General features: G+C 45.3%; 1 protein-coding gene across 9 annotated transcripts in view; it reads right to left on the minus strand.

The window, feature by feature from the left end:
- Asb18 (ankyrin repeat and SOCS box-containing 18) overlaps positions 1 to 22,347 on the minus strand; it is a 64,505-nt gene that overhangs the window by 23,474 nt on the left and 18,684 nt on the right. For 5 of the 9 annotated variants that reach the window (XM_087566496.1, XM_087566498.1, XM_087566502.1 and 2 more), the window contains exon 2: positions 16,349 to 16,616. In XM_087566496.1, the coding sequence (XP_087422622.1) occupies positions 16,349 to 16,616 (268 nt within the window). Of the gene's footprint in view, positions 1 to 16,348; positions 16,617 to 19,958; positions 20,321 to 22,347 lie in introns of those variants that run through there. The other 4 variants (XM_087566495.1, XM_087566501.1, XM_087566497.1 and 1 more) reach the window with 2 other exon arrangements.

Below are 22,347 nucleotides of genomic sequence, written 5' to 3' on the forward strand. Positions count from 1 at the left end.
ATGGAGGCACACAATTTCAAACACTGCCTCTGCATTTTACTGCACATGGGCCAACAGGTAACATCTCATCGCCTAGAAACTTCTCTAGTGTCCCTTCTTCCAAAACAGATGCACAGCATTTCTCCCTCTCCCCTCCCCTCCCTTTCCCTCTCCCCGTACCCCTTCATCTCCCTTCCTCTCCCCTCTCCCTCTTCTCCCCCTCTCCTTCTCCCTCTCCTGCTCCTCCCTTGATCCTAATGGATGAAGAGGAGAGCCAAAGTCATCAGTGAGAGGAGAGAAAAGCGGTAGGGGTGGGGAGAGGCTGATAACAGAACAAGATTGAAGACTTTTGAAGTGAGTCACGCAGGGAAACACACAGGTCCTAAGATTGCACCTGAGTGGACTTTGACAAAAGAATCCACTTGAATAATCAGTTCTTGATGCCAAACACACCGTCTCCAGTTCCTAAGAGCCACTCAGCCATCCCTGCGCAGGCAGCTGCTGGTCTGATTTCTCTCAGTGTCTACTTTTGTCTTTCTGAGGATCTGTCATGGTTTTGATCCTGTCTTTGCACCCACATTGCTTTGCATACAAAGTAAACGACTCTTGTCTTTACTATGTGGTCCTAATCAATTGTCCAGGCAGACCACATTTTAAATATAGCCTTCTCCTGTTAGTGGTCACAGGCTTTTGGGTGTCTGGACTTTTCGGTTATTCTAAAGAGAACTCCCGCCATCATTTGTGTATGCATCTTCCTGCGTATGCATCTTCCTGCAGGTATGTGTCCTCATTTCCACTTGTCCGACAAGTAGATAATGAGTGGTCCCATATTTAATATCATAAGAAAATGGCAGTTTTCCAAAGAAACTGTAGCATTCCACACAACAACCAGGGCTTTGTTTGTTTTGAATTGTAATCGGCATGAAACGGAGACTATTTTACTTTGGTTTTAAGTTGCATTTCCTTGGCAACCAGTGTGCTTTATGAAGCGTCTCCCAAGGCTTTGGTCTAGAGGGACGAGCTTTGATTTGCCCTGGTTTCTAGGTAATAAGATGCTATCCGGGAAGTTTACTGCTTAGTTTTGCCAACTTGACACGAAGTAGAGAGAATAATCAGGGAAGGGAGAACCTCAATGGAGAAAAATCCCTCCTTCAGATTGGCTGGTGGACAAGGCTATGGGGGCAGTTTCTTGTTCAATGATTGACATGAGAAGGCTCAGCCCACTGTGGGTGGGGTCAATCTGGGCTAGTCTTGGGTTGTGTCAGAAAGCAGTCTGAATAAGCTTTGAGAGAAAGCCAATATGCAGTGCTCCCCCATAGCTCCTGCCTTGAGTTCCTGCCCTGACTTCCTTCGGTGATGAGCTGTGATATTTAAGCTAAGCAAACCTCCTCAGGTTGGTTTTGTTCAGCATTTTATTCCAGCAACAGAAAGCAAACAAGCCGGGCAGTGGTGGCCTATGCTTTTAATCCCAGCACTGGGGAGACCGAGGCAGGGATTCTCTAAGTTCAAGCCAGCCTGGTTTACCGAGTTCAGGACTACCCGGAGAAACCTTGCCTCGAAAACAAAGCAAAACAAAACAAAACAAAAATCAACCAACCAATCAGCCCAAAACAAACAAACAAACAAACACCCAACCCAAACAAACAACATAGGGAGAAGCAGAACACGGAGGACCTCTGCTTGTGGAGCCCTCAAGGGGCAGCTCGGGCTGAGCCTGGGTGGAACAGGATTGGATATTAATGATGGAGATGTGTGGAATTACTTTGGGGCAGAGGCAGGGTTTGGTGAGGGGATCTTTCATCGCTGCCTGCACACCGCTTGTTTGTCTTTGGCTTCTGGCTCTGCCGGTATCACCACATGGGCACAGCATTGGCCCCTTTGTGCTTCAGTTCCCTAATCTTTAGACTGGGCATGGTCATGTCTTTCAGGGCCACGAGGGTGAGTACTCAGAAATGACAGAGTTCTCCAAATAACAAGTCACCAAGTGGGGCACTCTGGGACCACTTTCTTGACTATTTCTAAAATGCCTTACATTTATGTTGATTGAGACTTTCTTCCTCTCTACTTGATGGGCACAGGGGCGGGCTGCTTACTGGATCCGGTACTGGTGCCCACAAGCTGGGCGAAGCCCCTGCCGCTAGGTGGAGGCTGTTGGTGTTGGAGTCTGAGTCTGAGCCATTGTCCCTGCTGACGTCCTGAGCAGGGCAGTTTTGTTTGCTTGTTATTAAGCTTCAGAGATGGCAGGGCGGTTGCTCCTCCATAGGTGTAGGTCCCACAGCCACAGGCTGAAACAATTGTGGATTGCAAAAATTTGAATAAAGATTACATCTGTTCTGCGCATGTGCAGATCTCCTCTGTCCTGCGCATGTGCAGATTTCCCTGTCGCCACTGTCTCTAAACAGCACATCACGCTAATGGTTTACACAACACTTGCATTGCGTTAGACATTCTAAGAATCTAGAGGTGAATTAAAATATCCTGGCGAATATTAAACTTTGAGGCCTTTCCATGTATCAGACTTTATTGAGCATCTTCAGATTCTGGGTACCCATGGCGCTCACCCTGCATGGATACTGAGGGATGCCTGCTCGCCATTTCGGTCTGCTCAGATAGTTCCACCTGCCGGGCTGGAGCTGGAGCAGAATTGCCTAATGATTTCCTTCAATGATGTCAACCCCCGACATGAATTGGCTGCGTTCACGGGTTCAATTCTGACTTATGAATTAATTATCTTCCACTTAGTACTGACACACCCGGAACAAGAAAGTGAGTCAGTGTGCTTCTTGTTAATATATTTCACGGAGGAAGCAAGCCCTCTTGACTTTGCTTCAATCAAGGTAGGGCCAAGAATGAGAGTCAGGGACTCTGGAAACCATTGATGGTTTTTTTTTTTTTTTTTTTTTGGTTCTTTTTTTCGGAGCTGGGGACCGAACCCAGGGCCTTGTGCTTCCTAGGCAAGCGCTCTACCACTGAGCTAAATCCCCAAACCCACCATTGATGGTTTTAATCGCTGAGAATATATATATATATATATGGTCGGGGTTGGGGGTGTACTCTGATAACAAACAGGGCGATGCTAGCATGCAGCCTGGGTGGGAAACAGGAACTTTACCGAAACTTTTCTTTTTTGGAAAAAAAAAGTCTCTTCAAACAGCCACTAGATTAAAGGTCTCGTATCTCTTTTCGTGTGCTGAATCCTGAATTCTGAAGCTTGCTGCTCCGAAGGAAGCACAGATAGTTTTTTTTTTTTCTTTTTAAATCTCAAGAACTCAGAGACTCAAAGGTTTTCAAGTCCTGTGCCCATGGAGAATTGCTGACTGACAGGGGATGGGGCAGAGCTGGGTCCCTTGGTATGAAGACCATTGTCAGAAGTCGGAGGAAACCAAATGGCTCTGTATGTGGGTCATCGACCTTCTCGCTACTGTGAGGTAAAAAAACATTAAGGATGACCTAAAATTGACTATGTATTAAAGATCCCAGAGAAAGTAGCTCTTTCTTGTCGAAACGACAGTGTTTATACTCCTGGAAGCCAGACCTCCTCAGAGCCCTGCCTTTAGAAGGACTCTTTGGAGCAGAAAGGCCTAGTCACACCCTCAAGTCCCTTCTGACATCTATTAACTTTTTATCCATTAAGGGAGTGGGCTATGTTATTGTAGAGGTGTTCGGTGGGATCGCCAGCGTTTTCAGTGTGATCGTTGACATTGGAGGGGCTCTAAGTCAGCTGTTTTCATAGTTCCTCCTGAAATTCTGATTTATTTATCATTTAACTAAAACTGCCTTGCCTCGGCCCCATGAAAAGGATCTAAATGATAACAAACTCCCAGATTAATCGTCCAAAAGGAAGGTTTCACACAGAGAGAAATGGAAGTGGAAGTGACCCAAAGGAAGCAAGAGGAAAGCAGGGGAGGGGGTGAGGGTGTGGGGGGTGAGGGTAGGAGGGTAGGAGGAGAGGGATCTTGACTAACACCATCATGACCTGAGTTGTGTTCAGAGCCCTTAGCAGACAATGCCCTAGACCCGTGTGGTATTAAAAGCACCCAGAGTCAGTAAGCTAGCTAGTGTTTGTCTAGGGCATAAGCTGTGCTGTGTTACTGGTTGGCACGAGATCTCCACATCTTGTGATGTAAATGCAAACTGTTGCCTTATCATAAGGGACTCTGTCAGGGCTCACAGTAGTTTGTGCTCTGAGTAGGTCCTTAGTAAAGGACACTAGTTATAAAATGAAGCATAATGGAAACTTCTTTTTATTTTAACACTCACTTCCTCCTCGTAGGAGGGTTGTGGAGACAGGGCGAAGAGCTCACAGGATCCCTTTGTCCAGCTTTTCCTCAAGGTAAGGTCTTGTGTTATTATGGGATACACGTCATCATTAGGAAACTAACCTTGGTACACCCTGACGGACTAACAGTAATGAAAGACATGGCTGAATTTGGCTCTCCCATTTCATATCCGTGTTCTGTGCCAGAATCCAATTCAGGGTACCATGCTGCACTGGAATTCTCTAATTTTAATTCTGAGTAAGATGCAAGGAAATAATTTATGTGTGCCCTTGGAGGTATGGGGTATGGTAAATATTACATGGGAAATATTATTGAACATAGTTTCTACCAGAACATTCTATACTTGGGAATTTTGTTCTTGACAAAAAAATAAAAAACAACGAAGTTCCAGAAACCAAGAAGTCACAGATGGCCAACACATGAATAGACTAAGGGAGGAAACAACCCCCCAGCTAAATGGAAATAATGAAGTGTTTCCATCTCCATCTTCATAAATAACTATAGCAATTATGCAGCTGGCAGGAAGGCCTGACTGCAGGTAGACCCATGCAGTAAGTGTGGATGAAAAATGAGGGGTGTGTGTGGAACCAAGAGGGGGACAAAGAGCAATCCATCTTGCCTCCAATGTTGAGTGGCCCTATCCACCATGCTCCTGTTGCCATGAAGTTCTACCTTACCTTGGGACCCAAATGACTGTGAACCAAAAGCCTTTGACACTGTGAGACCAAATGGGTCTATGTCAGATGTTTGTCCCAGTGATGGAAGGTCTACAAAGACATCTGAAGTCATAATTGTCAACACATTTCTAAAGTTGTTATGTGCGTCTAATCAATTGCTTAAAGTGAGTGGTAGAAATTCCTAAATACGGACGAGGACAAGAGGACGTCGTATTTCTCGTTGAAGAAAGGCAGGTTATAAGACAGTGGATCTGCGCAGGTAAAAGAAGGAGAAGCGGGGACGTGGGGAGAAGAGAGAAGAGTGCGAGGGAGTAGGAAAGAAGAAAGACCAAGTTGTTGGCTCAGAATTTCTTACCAGCAAAGATGCCTTTCAAACACTCAAAAGAAATAACTTTTTCAAACAGCAAACACAGACCATTCACCAGCAGCAGACTCTCATCAGAAGAACCATTGAGGAAAGTCCTTGGAGCAGAAGAAAAATAGTAATAGGAGAAGTCCTGGATTTCCACAGAGCAATGAAAAGAAAGGCAACCACAAGTAGAAGTAAAATCTTTTTTTCTATTATTTCAACATATTTAGCAGATAAATGACTGTTAAATGATAATAGCATTGAATTGTATGTAAGTAAAGTGTACTATACCATAGGAAGAGAATGAGAAGAGATAAATGGATATATACTGTCATATGTTTTTTATAGCATGCATTAACTGAGGTTAGACTACGATAAGGTAATGTACAGGGTAAAACCCAAAAGGAATCACTACAATAACACATCCAGAATTGTATTTATTATAGTATGCCAAAATGAATGTAAAATGAGAACACTTAGTGGAGAAGGCAGAAGAAGATACAGAGACTAAAGAATAGATTTACGATTTAATTTGAGCTTAACTAGACAAAAAATTACATTAGCTGTAAATGACACAAATGCCAAATTAAAAGGAAGAGGCTTGGAGGACTACATAAAAGAATGCAAATCCACGTATAATCTACCTATAAGAAACTCACTTAAGGGCTCAGAGGCTCAGAGGTTATGCTGCTGACTCCTCTTCCAGAGCTCCAGAGTTCAATTCACAGCAACCACACGGTGGCTCACAACCATCTGTAATGGGATTTGAAGCCCTGTTCTGGTGTGCCTGAAGACAGTGACAGTGTACTCACATATATAAAATAAATAATATTTAAAAAATACTCACTTAAAACATAGAGTACTCAGGTGGCAGAGGCAAGTGGACTTTTGAGTTTAAGGCTAGCCTAGTCTACATAGCAAGTTACAGAATAGCCAGGACTACATAGAGAGAGACCCTATCTCAAAAACAAAGCACAAACAAACCCAAAACTTCACAAACTGGGCATCACCGGTGGCATATGTATATTTTCTCAGCACTTGGGAGACAGAGGCAAAAGAACCAGAAGTTCAAGCTTATTATTGGCTACATACTGAATCTGAGGCCAGCTAGGATATGCGAGGCTTTGTCTGAGAACAAACAAACGAGCAAACAGTTAAAATTGAAGGCTGATTCAAATGGTTAGCAAGCATCTAACTTAATATTTCCTTTTTTCTCTCCCTTGCCATGGATGAGACCTTAGGTTTGTGTCTAACAAATACTCTAAGGAAAAAGTTACAGAAGGGGTTTCTTTTCTTTCTTTCTTATTCTTTTCTTTTTTTTGCCAGTAGGTCAATAAAATTGCTACTTCTTCCTTGCTAGCCGACTTTGTTGTTCTCTTGGCCTGCATGCTTTGAAATAAGTTGCTACACTAGAAAGAACTCTGTAGCAAAGGTTACGGTTTGAATGAGTTTCTCCAAGATTCACCTTAAATTCAATCCTTAATGGAAAAGAATGAAGAGGAAATGGATGGATTCAGGAAGTGATTAGGTCTTCAGCTCTCTGTGGTTACAGATGCAAGCAGTGCTCATAAAAGACCTGGAGGGAAGGGAGTTCATTGCTTCCGTATCTTCTGCCTCTTGGGCCACAAGGGTATGCACCTGCAAAGTTCAATGCTGGAAGCAGAGAGAGCTCTCACCAGATCTGCATCTCCTGGTACCTCCATCTCGGACTTCTTGTCTCACCCTCAGAAATGGGGGAAACAGCTATGTGTGATTTGTAAACTACCCAACCTAAGGCATTTTGTCATAGCAGCAGGATTGGATCGGCTAGTAAGGAGTTGAATTCACCCACAGTCAATGAAAAACGGAGACCTTCAACCCAGCAGTCCTTAAGGAATTGAATTCTGCCAGTAACTGCATGGGCTTGTCCATGGGTTTTCTCTGGTTGGACACTCAGACCAGAGTGCAGGCTTTCATGTCACTTACATGATGATGGTCTCTTGAGAAGCCTAAAAGCAGAAAACCCAACAAAGCTGGGGCCGAACTCCCGACTCACAGAAATTGTGGCATAATAAATGGGTTTTCAAAAAGTCAATTTTAATTTTCTGTGTCCATGTGAATATCTACATGGTGTCTGTGTGCCACATTCATTCCTGATGCCCATGGAGATGACAAGAAGGAATTGGATCCTCTGGAACGGAACTTAAAGATAGCTATGAGCCACTATGTGGGTGCTGTAAACTGAATGAGGTTTCTCTAGTGGAGCAGTCAGTGTTCTTTTTTTTTTTTTTTTTGAGCTGGGGACCGAACCCAGGGCTTTGCGCTTCCTAGGTAAGCGCTCTACCACTGAGCTAAATCCCCAGCCCACAGTCAGTGTTCTTAACCGCTGAGCCACCACTCCAACCCTTAAATGTGCTTTTTGAATTCTGTTTATGCTAATTTCTTACACAGTAGTAGCAGAACCACTGAGACATAAATGCCAACACTAGTCAGGACAGCCATATTGTTACCAGAGCAGCTATTTTAAATTATTATTTTTCTTATTTTTAAATTTTTATTAATTGAAATTAAAAATGAATTTAATTAAAATGTAATGATACCATTTTCCCCTCCCCTTTTCTTCCATCCAGTCCATCACACATACCCACTTCTGTGTATTCTCTCAAATTTAAATTCATGGTCTCTTTTTCTTTGTTATACACATACACGCACACAGACGCACACAGTTGTAAACAGTTAAATACAGCCTATTCAGTTTGTACAATATTACTTTTATATATATAATTTCAAGGCTGGCCACTTGGTATTGGATAACTAATTAGGGGGATCATCCCTAGGGAAGACTATTTTTTCAGCTTTCAGCTTTCTAAAGTAGCTATTTTTATACCAGATAACATATATTATAGCCCAAAAAAAGATCACTAAAGATTAAGAATACCATTTCACTGGGGCTGGAAAGATGGCTTCGTGGTTAAGAGCACTGGTTTCTCTTCCAGAGGACCCATGCTAAATTCCCACTACCCACATAGTGGCTCACAACTATCTGTGACTCCAGTACCTAGGATATCCCCAGTGTCCTTTTCTGGCCTCCATGTGCACTGCATATGCGCAGTACATAGGCAGACATTCAGGCGAACAGTAATCACACACAGAGAGTTTAACTTCCTCTTCAATGACTTGACTAATGAAGAAAGTGAAGTAAGTACTCAGAAGTATTGGTAGGACTAGGGAGATTTATGTGATTGGCTTTCCTACAACATTGAATCACACAACTGCCGAAGACAGATTAAAGCACCTGAGGGCATTTACCAAGAGAGACATATTCTGGATTATAAAATGAGTCTCAATGAGTTTATAAAGTCATGCGAAGTAAAATTTGCAAACACTATTGGTTAAGTTGGGAGGTAGAGGTGAGTGGATCCTGTGTGTTTAGGGTCAGTATGATCTGTCTGAAGAGTTCCAGGTCAGCCAGGGCTACACAGTGAGATCATGTCTCAATGAAATAAGAGTAAAAATAGTATATGGGAGGGCTTGTAGTATATAAAGATGATATATAGGGGGATTTGTAGTATATAAAGATAGTATATACGGGGACTTGTAGTATATAAGGATAGTATATATGGGAAGGCTTGTAGTATATAAAGATAGTATATAGGAGGATTTGTAGTATATAAAGATAGTATATATGGGGACTTGTAGTATATAAGGATAGTATATAGGAGGGCTTGTAGTATATAAAGATAGTATATAGGAAGATTTATAGTATGTAAGGATAGTATATATGGGGACCTGTATATAAGGATAGTATATAGGAGGACTTGTAGTATATAAGGATGGTATATAGGAGGGCTTGTAGTATATAAAGATGGTATATAGGAGGGCTTGTTATATAAGGATAGTATATAGGGGGATTTGTAGTATATAAAGATAGTATATAGGGGGATTTGTAGTATATAAGGATAGTATATAGGAGGATTTGTAGTATATAAAGATAGTATATAGGAGGGCTTGTAATATATAAGGATAGTATATAGGAGGGCTTGTAGTATATAAGGATAGTATAGAAGAGGGCTTTTAGAGTCCTGTAAGTCTACATTTGAAAAATAATATTCAAACCAATGACATCAGCATATGTTTAAATACATTTTAAAAAGATAAGCAAATGAAACTCAATGCCAGCAAGAAAGGCAAACAGCAGAAAACTCTGCAGGGATCAGTGAAACAGAGAACAGAAAAATAGTAGAGAGGAGAATAAGAAAAAATACCAGAGAAGTTCAGTGAAATCACAAAACTGATGGTGGCCTGGAAAAGTCCAACATCATGGGTGAGGAAGGGTCAGTGAGATCAAAAGGAAAACTGATAGGGTGGGATGCACCCCAACATCATGAACGAGAGAGGCGATACAACAATTTACAGCCAGTATTAAAAATAAGAGTCAACCTCATGGCAGCAAATTAGACCACTTAGCTGAAAGAGAAAAGGCTCTATGAAAGCTTGCTTCAAAAGAGAAATAACCTACCTCTATAGGAAACAACATGAGTTTATAGTTAGAAACCTCTCACCATAAAAAAGCCACACCCGGATGGCTTTGGTGGTGAACTGCACCAAATACCCGGGACAATCTAAGATCTTCTTAAATACAGAAGGGCGAGGAGGAGGGATTGCTTCTCACTTGATTACTGACGTTCGATCACTGAAGGCGCATATGGGGCGAAGATGGTGTAAGACAATCATAGACTAATAACTCTCAGGAAAAGAAGTGTGGGTATTTAAAAATATTATAGCAAATGAAAACCAGGTATCTATCCATTTATCCATTCATCCAACCATCCATCCATCCATCCATCCATCCATCCATCCATCCATTCATCTAACCATCCATCCATCCATCCATCCATCTAACCATCCATCCATCCATTCATCTAACCATCCATCCATCCATCCATCCATCCATCCATCCATTCATCTAACCATCCATCCATCCATCATCCATTCATCTAACCATCCATCCATCCATCCATCCATCCATCCATCCATCCATTCATCTAACCATCAATCCATTCATCTAACCATCCATCCATCCATCCATCCATTCATCTAACCATCCATCCATCCATCCATCCATCCATCCATCCACCTACCTATCTATTTGAATTTAAATAATTCAGGAGTAAGTTAATCTCAGGAATGCAAGGTTGGTTCTCCCATTTCTCAGTGTTAAGAGACAAAGCAAGGGTCATGTGATCATTTCCACACACATGTAAACATTTACAGTCAGGTGGTGGTGCACACCTTCAATTCCAGCACTCAGGAGGCAGAGGCAGCTGGACCTCTGAGTTCGAGACCGGTTTGCTCTACAGAGCAAGTTCCAGGATGGCCAAGGCTATACAGACAAACCCTGTCTCAAAAAACCAATTTTTATTTTATAGAACTCGATGTTCATATACAGGATATGTCCATATATAATATAATACAAATTCTCAATGACCTAAGAAGGAGTGCTCCATCTTTGAAAAAGGTGACCTACAAGAACTTCTTAATGCTGAAAGACAATGAATGTTGTGCTCTAAGACGAGGAACAAGGAGATGGACTCTTCAACTCTTTCCTTCAGAACTATGCCGGAGGATCCAGTCAACGAAACAAGCATGAGAATGCTCGTTCAGAATGCAAAGGAAGCAAAACTGAGTTTGTTTGCAGATGACGTAGTTAATTGTCTGCATAGGAATCCCATAGAATTTACAGTCTTTAGAGAAACCAGTGAGTCCATTGAGGCAGAAGGTGGCAAGCTCTTTATACAGAGAATAAAATAAAAATAAAAATAAAAATAAAAATAAAAATAAAAAATATGGCAGCCACACAAAATCAGAGATTAGAATGAAAATGCTTTCTACAGTGGCATCAAAACTATGAAATGTTAATATCTTGTCATAGTTGTGTTCTAGTTTCCTTTCTACTGCTGAGATAAAACACTCTAACCAAGGCAAGGAAGGGCAGGAAAGGGTTTATTTGGCTTATACTTCCAGTCACAGTCTTCCATGGAGGGAAGTCAGGAGAGGAACTCAAGAAATAACTTGAAGCAGAAACTATGAAGGGATGCTGTTTGCTGCTCACTCACAGGGTCATGCTTGGCTGTCCTTATATGTGGATCAGGACCACTTTTGTAGGGATGATACCTCCCACAGTGGACTAGCCCCCCGCCCCTGGTAAGTTAATGGTCAAGTCAGGGCCTGTATCAATTAACAGTAAAGACAATCATCCACAGACATGCCTGCTAGCCTTTGTGTGATCCCTCAACTGCGAGTTCCTTCTCAGGTGACTCTAGGTTGTGTCAAGGTGACAGTTAAAGGGCAGTAGACATGGGGGGAGGGGCGTGTTTGTGGTCAGCTCTCAAATAGCTGAGGCAGGAAGATCATGAATTTGAAGCTAGCTTGAGTTATACAGCAATACCCTCTCAAGACAAATGTGTGTGCGCGCGTGTGCGTGTGTGCATGTGCATGTGCGTGTGCTTGTGTGTGTGTGTGTGTGTACATATGAATAAGAAATAAATCTTATACAATATTTGCAAACCCCAATGCACAGAAAATTACAAATCACAGTTGAGAGAAACAGAGAGGATCTAAATAAACTGAAGGGTGAATTGTATCCAGACATTGGAAACCAAAACCTAAAGGTTTGTTTATGATGCTTTCTCTCTCTACACTGATGCATATGTTCATGGCAGCCCCAGTCAAAACCGAGCAGAAGTTGACCAACTGAACAAAAGATGCAAATGACATGCAAATGAGCTGCAAAACAACTTTGAAAATAACATTTGTGGGCTTAGTCTTTTTTTTTTTTAAGTTGAAATTTTATGTACATTGGTGTTTCGCCTGCATGTATGTCTGTGTGAGGGTGTCAGATCCTCTGGAACTAGTATTGTAGACAGTTGTGACGTGCCATATGGGTGCTGGGAATCTGTCTCCTTCGGAAGAGCAGTCAGTGCTCTTCACCATTGAGCCGCCTCTCCAGCCGCTGAGGGCTTACTCTTATCTTAAGTTCTATTGCAGTTATAATAGTCAAGGCAATGTTGTATTGGGGGGACAATAGATGAATAGATAGATCCTTAAGGGAATGGCTCTTCTACCCTGGCCACCTTGTGTGGCCAAATTGACCAACTGTATGACTGACTGCCAAGACAGACTCTTAGTACAACATCCTGCTATCTTCTTGAATCCTTGTAGGAGCCACTACAAAGCCACTTGCCTCTCTGATGGGTTCCTGTCCCTTCCTGGGTCCTGAGGAGTCTTCTCTACTCATTTCCACAGAACAGTGCTACAGACGAAAGCTGCTCAGGGGAGGGAAGCTTACATGTGGTTGCTTGCAGTGAGACATCCTTCCATTCACATGGGTGCCGTCTACCTCTTTGGTCCAGGATATGAGATAAGGACTCTGTAAAGTTACCACGGCAGCTTTTCCTCTCAGTGTTGATGCAACAAATTGGCTTGTTGGGTTATGACCAGTTAAACCAGGAAGGCTGTGTCTTATCTTGTGTGTACTTGGCAAGAGAGTCTAGAAATGATGTCAGATATGAATGACCACTTGATTAGCATATGTGTGTGTGATTGTTTGTAGAGACCAAAGGTCAACCTTGAGTGTTCTTTAGGAACTGTGTGTGTGTGTGTGTGTGTGTGTGTGTGTGTGTTTTCTGTGTAGCCCTGGCTGTCCTGGAACTCACTCTGTAAAACAGACTGGCTCGAACTCAGAGTTCCACCTGCCTTTGCCTCCTGAGTGCTGGAATTAAGGGTGTGTGCCACCATTGCCTGGCTCCCCACCTCCTTTTTTGAACAGGGTTTTTTACTAGTCCAGAAGCCCACTGAGTAAGGCTGGTTGGTCAGTGAGCACTAGGGAGCCATATGCCTTTGCCTCTCTAGTACCAGAAGTATAAGTGCATGTTGGAACATTTGGAAGGAAGAAAGGGAAAAAGGTTTTATAATTATATTATAATTTCAAAAAATAAAAGAGATAATTAAGGAAAATAAGTGCATGCCATTATGCCTGACTTTTAAATATGAGCACTGATGGTCAAGGCCTCAGTCCTGATTAATTGATTTTTTTTTTTGGGGCAGTTTGCAAAGGCAAGGGAGTGGAGAAAGGAAGGGGCTTTGACACCAGCAGGTTTGACCCACTCCTGACGCTGTATTTCACACCACAGCATAAACTCAGCACGAGAAACGAATGATCTAAGGGGTATACACAGCAGTATGGGCGTGCCTCAGAGTAAATACATTGAGGAGAAGAAACCAGAGAAACCCCCCTGCTGAACAGTTGGAAAAGCAAAGTCAAAAAACAAACTAGTGACTTTGCGCGTTCCTCACAACTTATTAAGAAAAGAACTCACAATGGGTTACATTTTTTTTTTTTTTTGAATCAGCTCAGTCCTGACATATGATAGCAGGTCACAGTGCTGTGAGGTGCAACTTGCTGGGGGGATCTACAAAGTGAACTGTGATCTCTTTGTTTGTTTTTTCCCAGACAGGGTTTCTCTGTGTAGCCCTGGCTGTCCTGGAACTCACAGAGATCCACTCGTCTCTGCCTCCTGAATGCTGGAATTAAAGGCATGTACCATCCTGAGAGGCAGCAAAAGGAGTTTGGTTCCCTGGGATTTAGATCAGAAACAGAGGCCCACTGGGAGTTCACTGCAGGGGGAGTGGATCTAACTCACCCTAGGCTAATGTCAAAGAGTCAGCACCCCCCTGCAGCCAGCTCTGCAGAAACTTTCAGGTCATTGGCAGCTTTTTGTCTAGTCCAGTGTCTGGAGAAACAAAGTGTCTGGGGTTACCTTGGTCTCAAAGTTACAACTCAAGGTAGTTACAGTCTGGGCAAAATGAATCCATACAGATCTTATTGTAGGATGACTGTAAGATTTAAGTTAGTAGACAAAACAGAGAAAACCTCTGTGAACTTGGGTCAGGCAAAGAAATTCTAGATAAAATAGCCCAGCACATACTCCGGAAGAGTAAATTTGGCGAATTGAACTTTATCAAAAGGAAAAAACTTCTATTCCTCATAGATACTGTTAAGAGAAGAAAACAGGGGGCTGGGGATTTAGCTCAGTGGTAGAGCGCTTACCTAGGAAGCACAAGGCCCTGGGTTCGGTCCCCAGCTCCGAAAAAAAAAAAAAAAAAAAGAGAAGAAAACAGAAGATGGAGGCTGGGAGATGGTTGGGCCTTGTACCTTCAATAGATAAGGAGACCTGGAGGTTTTAATAGGAAAACAACGGAAATTAACATCTGAGCAAAGGATCTGAAGGGATAGCTCACCCAAGAAGATACTGGGAAACAAATCCAGATCGAAGCTACAGTGCTTTACTTCTCCGTGACTGCCCGTCTCCAACTCGAATGCCCACGTGGTTAAAGGGAACGCAAAGTGTACAATAGTTAACTTCTTACTCTCATCAGATTGGCTAGCTATTGTGATGGTAGATTTATCCAAAAGTAATAAAGGTTTATAAAAAGGGTACAACTCTCTGGGATATTTGATTTGCAACAACCCCAAACTGGAAACAACCAAATGTCTTTCCTTATTTTATCTGTCTGTCTGTCTGTCTATCCATCAATGGCAGTAAGTAAGATTCAACTCATAGCCGCACAAATACTAGCAAAGTGTCCTACCCTGAGCTACATCCTTTCAGGGGTTCAAATGTCTTTCTTTCAGTTAGGAATGGATAAAATACACCGTCGTGTACCGACACCGTGAAATATTAGCGTGAAGAGGCAACGGACCATGGAATATCCGGGACAACATGGACGTGTCCCAGAAGAATTATGTTGAGAACAAGAAAGTAGACAGCACATTTTTGTTGTTGATGCTTTGTTGGTTGGTTGGTTGGTTGGTGTTTTTGAGACAAGGTTCTTTTGGGTAGCCCTGGCTGCCCTTGAATTCACTCTGTAAAGCAGGATGGCCTCCAAATCAAGATGCTGGGAGTCAGAGGGCCCCTCAGGCACCTCCACTCCGGACCTGGCGCCTAGCATCCCTGCCTGCTTGCTGCTCCAAGCAAGGCAAGGGTTGGAAGACCCTGGTAATTTTGGGCATGTGGGGAGCAGCAGACTCCAGCGAGATCCAACTGTGGGTGGGGTGATTTTATGTTATCGCTTCTACAGAGAAAGCAGCCAAGCAATTATAAAGCAAGAGAAGGACCTAGAACCTTTGAAAAGAAATGTTGGGATGACACAAGACTGGCAGGAAAAAAAAAAAAAAAAACAACCCACCAACAGTAGCACCAAGGTTGCTGGGGCCCCTTAGATCCTTTCCATCCCAGGCAGCGCGACCCGGGAGGATGGAGTCCTTGCGGGCCTCGGAAGCTCCCGCCCGAGAAGCTAACCATTTATGTCACACTGTGACAATTATTCTGCATAAAATTATCATTAAAAACCCTAATTTTTCAGCCTCCAACCCCGCCAGTGGCCTTTTAGCATTCTTCAGCCCGGCGTCTGCAGGCCGTGATCAGAGGCTCATTACCGCGGCGTGGCGCCCCGCGCGCTCGCAATCAAGCGCTAATTAACCCGCCCGGGGCCGAGCCGGCGGGGCGGGGTCAGGGAGGGTCCAGCGGCCGGTGGGGCGGGGTTCATGGTCTGGGGATTAGGGTCAGACCTCAGACTGAGCCCAGCATGGGCCTGAAAGATCCTAGCCTGGGGCTGTGGGTCAGGATCACTGGCCTGGGAATTAGGGTCAGAATTCCAAGCCTGGGGACCAGGATCAGGGTCTCTGATGTGGAAAGTAGATTTAGGGTCCTGGGCTTGGAGACTAGGGACAGACGGATGTCTGGCCTGAGGACTAAAGTTATAATGCCAGGTTTGGGGATGAGAACACATAGATCCTGTCCTGGGGACCAGATTCAGGAAATCGCCCTCTTGGGGGATAGGGATAGACAGATACTCAGGCTATGAAGTGGAGTCAGGGTCCCTACCTGAGTCAGTGGCCTGGGAAAGGAGCAATTATGGACCGGGGTCCAGGATCACGTGGCCAAGGGCCAGACTTGAGTCTAGGTCTGAGACCCCCTAATCTGGGTCCCTGGACCAGTCCGCGATGTGGGGGCGCTTCTTACCCAAGCGAGGCTGGTGTGCGGCATAGGTGCAGGGGTGCCAGGCCCTCCGAGCTGAGCAGATCTGGGTCTGCTCCGTGCTGCAGCAGCAGCCGAGCGCAGGCAGTATGGCTCCCGAGACAGGCCTCATGTAGGGCACCACGACCTCCGGGGCTAGCATCCGGGTCAGCTTTGCGACTGAGCAGGTGTCTCACGCAGGACTCGTGGCCGTGGGCCGCAGCGATGCACAGCGGCGTGGTGAGCTCCCGCTTGTACTCCAGGGTCCAAAGGCCTGGTAGGGAAGGGGACAGGTAGGGTATAAGGTGAATGGGGCAAAGGAAGAACCGGGGGTGGTGGTGAGCAGTTTGCTGAAGCTGGAGCATGAAACCACATCTTAGAGCTAAGTACCAGGTGCATGTGTACGAGAGTCACTTAGAAGTATCGTTAGCGATGTATACCCCAGACAGAGAGCAAAGACACAAGGAGGAAAAGACAAGATCCATGGAGAAAGAAAAGGAAGAGGTTGGAAGCGCTACAACAGAGAAAGGTTGTGACATAGGGACGTGGGGAGGTTGGGGAGGGACTGGAAATCTTGTCGGAGTTAAAGGCCAGGAGGAAGAATGGACGGGATAGGATGTATTATGCATGCATGTATGTATGTATGTATGTATGAATATATATATGTATATGTGTATGTATGCATATATGTATGCGTGTATGTGTGTATATGTATATATGTATGTATGTGTGTATGTATATATGTATGTGTGTATGTATGTATGTATGTGTATGGGAGGGATTTTTCCGATGTGGGGTTTGGGGAGGGACTGGAAATCTTGTCAGAGTTAATGGCCAGGAGGAAGAATGGACAGGATAGGATGTATGTATGCATGTATGTTTGTATGTGTATGTATATATGTATATGTATGTATGCATATATGTATGTGTGTATATGTATGTATGTATATATATATGTATGTATGTGTGTGTATGTATCTATGTATGTGTGTATGTATGTATGTGTATTGGAGGGATTTTTTTCCAATGTGGGGGGTGGGGAGGGACCGGAAATCTTGTCAGAGTTAATGGCCAGGAGGAAGAATGGACAGGATAGGATGTGTGTGTGTGTGTGTGTGTGTGTGTGTGTGTATGTAATCCCAGTGCAGAAGAGCTCTCTTTCAGACTCTGGATTGGGGGTGATTGAGAGGAGTGGCTGTGGAATTTTCCAGGATCTAGTCTTTGTCGCCTACCCCTTTATCATTAAAAAGAAGCAAACAGACAAATCAGACCCCATCAAGGAAGCCTGCTAGAGAAGAAGACAAGGAAGAAATTGAGTGTTTTGGGAAGTGGCGACTATAGAAGGTGGCTTTCATGCAGCTGTCCATGGTCAACACAATTCTGCTCTCTCTCTCTCTCTCTCTCTCTCTCTCTCTGTGTGTGTGTGTGTGTGTGTGTGTGTAGCATTGCTCTTTCTTGATGGATGAATGGGCAGGTGCTGTGTGTGACTTCTCTGAACACTTCTCTGCTTTCATGAAGCGGGGGCAAGGTTGTTAGTGGCCAGGAGCACCTGTGTGTGTGGGTGTCCCCTGTGAATACCATCAAGGGACAGGCACTCACATGGGGAGAGGACTTTCTGTAATGATGGAAGAATCGATAAGGTGGCTGTAATGAGCTGCCCAGGGGACCCTTTTTGAGGCCAACCTCCTTCCTGGGACCCATGCTGGGCTGTTTTGAAAGCCCACACTCATTAATTACCTACCTGCGTGTGGCTGAGAATCCTAGCCTGCCGCTTGTCCCAAAGGCCCAGCTTGGAGCTAGCTGTTTGCTCAGTGGGCAAAGTGAGGGAGGGATTGTCACCACTGGTTAAAGTGACTCTACTCAGAGGCTCAGGGATTGGAAGCTGGGGGTAGAGGTCTGCCTGGGTTTGGACTCTTTTCTAGGGAAGACAGTCTGATCATGGGATGGGTTGGGCCTTCCTGAGAGAGTGGGCCCTCTGCTTTCCTCAGGTACCATATCTTGGACCCCTACTTTGGTGCATTTACCAAGATACAGCATTTGCTTTTACTTGTCCAGAGTCTTCAAAGTTCCCAGCCTCCTCTGCTGCTTCCTCCTCCCCTCCCCCAGTTCTGTATGCCCACCCCGATGAGTCAAGACTTCCTAGGTCCTGGGCTGATGATGGTCCTTCATGCCAACAAGAAACCTTAACTTCTGGGCTGGGGAGATCCCTCGGTTGGGAAATCATTTGCTATGAAAATACAAGGACTTGGGTTTGATCGCCAGAGTTCACATACAAAATCCAGGTGTGGCGGCCCATGCTCGCAACCCCAGTGCTGGGAGATGGAAGAACCTTAGGCCCACTGGTTAGCCAGCCTAACCTAGCACACCAGCCTCAGGCTTGTGAGAGACTCTGTTTCAAGAGTCAATGTTCCCAGGGGCTGTTTCTGCTCTGGGGAGTCAGGTGACTGGGGGAAAATTACCACAGAATCCAGGTATCCCTGAGCCCCTGCCGTCCTGGTCCTCACTGAGCTCAGGTTGTACTAACCGGAACTGTCGCCATTTCCCTGGTCCTCTGCTCTCAGCAATGCTAATGTCCTGCCCTTCGGATGTGATCTGGAAAGAGTGTGGAGCATGAGGGTCAAAAGCCTATGGGGTACGGGGACTAGATTTTTGACAAGATGAAAAAGACAGGTTAAACTAACATCCTAGGGTTTGCCATTTGAGTACCCGTGAGTTCAGTGTTGGGTAGCACGTGATTTAAAAACTGAACAGGGGTTGGCATTCAAGCAGCTGACATTCTTGGTCTGGGACAGATGATGCCCAGAAGGTCTCACTAGGAGCTGGTGGTTGACACCTTCCAGTCAGCAGGCTTCGTGCTTGTTACAAACAGGACAGTTCTTTGGCAGTGTTTGGGTAATCCCTCTTGCTCGTGAAAGGATTAAACAGAAACGTGTTGATAAAGAGCCAACTTTCCACATTCTTAGCCTGCTAGAGCTCCCAGGTTAGGACTTGGGACACTGGTCACAGATCCTCACATTCCTATGGTCTGGCAGAGCTGTGGTGGGTGCCTAGCACAGGCTCTCAGCCCTAAAGCCTAGGTACATCTGGGTGTCCCAGCACAGAGCAGCCACATCTGAGGGTCAGGAGTGTGCCCTGACACACACAGGGACTATGGACTTATTTCCGCTTTCTTGTTTTGAGGCTTCTCTAGGTTCCAAGAGAAGGGTCCGCTGCAAGCCGGTGGTCTTCTCTCTGTTGACACTGGGTTGTAGGATGCTGTACACACTGCTAGTGGACTGTGGCGTTCCGTGATTCACAGAACGACCTCACACAGAGCTTGGTGTCAGAGGTCAGCCTAATCTTAACTCCCCAGCTGCCAAGATCAACAGCTAAACCAGGGCTTTGCTTTCAAGGTAAGAGACGCATCCAACACCACTAGCTGGGTGCTTCTCACCCACCATTTTCCCTTCGGTATCTCATCACCCTCCAGAACCAGTTTGCTTACAGACCCCCTTTGTTATTCTCAATCCCCAAAGGCAGGATCTGTGGATTCTCCCTTCAGGAAGGATGCACACATTTCCACAGGGTTAGTAGAAGCTTAAAGTGGTACAGTAGAGCTTTAGAGGGACCAGGGTACCTGAGAGCCCAAAGGTGGCCAGGGATGTCACCTGCCATTCCATCTCTTCAGTACTGATCTCGAACACCACGTTGGCATCCCAGAAGCACTGGTCCGTGAGGGACTGAATATGGTCCAGGTCTCCTGCCACCAGCGCAGCGTGGAACTCAAGCTCAGGAGTCCCAGCTCTGATTTGAGGCTCTTTGCTCATCTTCTGGAAGATCGTCAGTTTTCTTCCAGCTGGCTCTGGTTGTCTCTCCATCACAGGGCAACTGATTTCAGAATGGGTTCTTCAGCAGGGGAAGACGGCCTTACGGAGAGTGGGCTATTTCTATTGTCATTACTCCATTGTCCTCCACTTGGAGCCCTGTGACAGTGTATTTATAACTCCTATGGGCTCTGATGTGATAATGGTTACTTGATACGACCACGGTCATGTGACCACCGAGATATCACCGTGTCCTCTCACCCATGTGATTGTATGGATGATAACCCCAAAGGGGGGGAAAATGCTTCTTCCTGTCTTTGAGCTGCTGTGCACAGGCAGACACCAGCCACAAGCATTCCACCTGACGGACAGACCGGGCAGTTCTTTTATTTACTGTTTGGTCAGGCGACCCCAGCCACACACGAGGACTGGTGCCAAGGTCTAGAAAGCGGCCAAGGTCATGCAATGCTTGGCAGGGTTAGATTCTCTGAAAGGAGGCTGTGAGAAGCCATCGTGGTGGGGAAGCCGAAATTGTAGTGGAGAGCTCAGGATGTTGGAGATGCCAGGACCATTGGATGCCCACAGAGGAGGGTTTCAGACACATAGTAGAGCTGGCCCAAGAGGACCAATGTGGCCTGCAAACAGCAGAGCTGGAGGGTGGGACTGGAGCTCGGGCAGAAGATAGGGGGCTACAGGATGTGGTATTTGGTCCTGCTTTGGCCTGGTCCTTCATTGTATGCCTCCCTTCCTCCTTCTCAACCTCTGTTCCTCCCTCCCTTCTTCCTTTCTTTCCTTCCTCCCTCCCTTCCTCCTTCTCAACCTCTGTTCCTCCCTCCCTCCCTTCCTCCCTCCCTCCCTCCCTTTATTCCTTCCTTCCTCCCTCCCTCTCTTCTTCCCTTTCTCTCCTTTGGACTTGGGGATGTTTACTCTGTGCCATTGGATATTGGAAGAAGGAGACTTGCTTTTATATTTTACAGAGGCTCGAAGTTAAGAGCTTGCCTTGAGGGCACGTGAGTTGGCTCGGCAGATAAATGCTGGTTCGATACACCTGACAGCCCCGAAACCCCCAGGAAGGTAGACAGAGAGAAGCGACTCCACAAAGTTGTCCTCTGACCCCCACATACCCCCTGACACACAAACACAATCTGAGTCTCAGATGAGAATTTGAATTAACTTGAGGTTAGTCTGGGTCAATCTCTGTCCTGTGGTGTGTACGCACGTGTGTAGGTATGTGCGTACATGTGCGCGTTAATGATTACTCTCTGTTTTATTTCTAGAGTCAGTGTCTTTCCACTAAATTCAGAACTCACTAATCTAGCTAGTGTAGGTAGCCAGCTTACCTGGGCTATCCCCCTCGCCCCCATCTCTGCTTTCTCAATACCAAGACTGCATGCAGCCCTCATGCCTGCCTGGCTTTTCTGTGGGCATCTGGGGATCCGAACGCAAGGTCTTCCACTTGTGTGGTAAATGTTTTATTCACTGAGCCAGTTGCTCAGTCCTGGACTTTTGAGCAGAACTGGGACTATTAGAGACGGTGGGGGAATTTCAGAAATGAACTAATTACACTTTGCATCATGAGATGAAAATGAAGCTTTAGGCTCAGAGGCAGAATATTATGATTGGAAACGACACACTCAGGGGTCGAGCTGACAAAGGGTGGAAGGAACTTCGATACCATTCACTGTTAGCGTGACTAGATTCAGGGTCAGCATGGATACAAACCGCTGGGTGTGTTTACAAGGCGTTTCCCAGAAAAAATTTAACTGAGGTGGGAAGGCCACCCTCAGTGTGGGCAGCACCATCCCACTGGCTAGAGTCCCAGAGAGGGTACAAAAGGAGAAAGTGATCTGAGCACTGGCATTCATCTCTCTCAGCCTCCTAGTTGTGGGGAAAAGACATGAGCGGCTAGCTGTTCCAGGCTCCGGCAGCCACAATGGGGTCACCTTTATTGACAGACCTTCCCTGATATGAAGACTGCGCCTTCAAACTTGGAGCCTAAACACTTTGTTACCCTGACGACAAAGACAATATGCCGACCTGTCTTTGCTCTTGTTACAGACCAGAGGTATGGGCACAGGTGGGTGGGTGTGCATAGGCTGCCCCAAGGGCTGGAGCCTGCTGGACTCACAATTGCTTCACAGAGGAAGGCCTCAGGCTATGTTAGGTGTAGAGGGACATGGCTGTCTGTCCTTCAGGGATGCT

This window comes from Rattus norvegicus, chromosome 9, assembly GCF_021556685.1.
Source record: "Rattus norvegicus strain SHRSP/BbbUtx chromosome 9, alternate assembly SHRSP_T2T, whole genome shotgun sequence".
Classification (NCBI taxonomy): domain Eukaryota; kingdom Metazoa; phylum Chordata; class Mammalia; order Rodentia; family Muridae; genus Rattus; species Rattus norvegicus.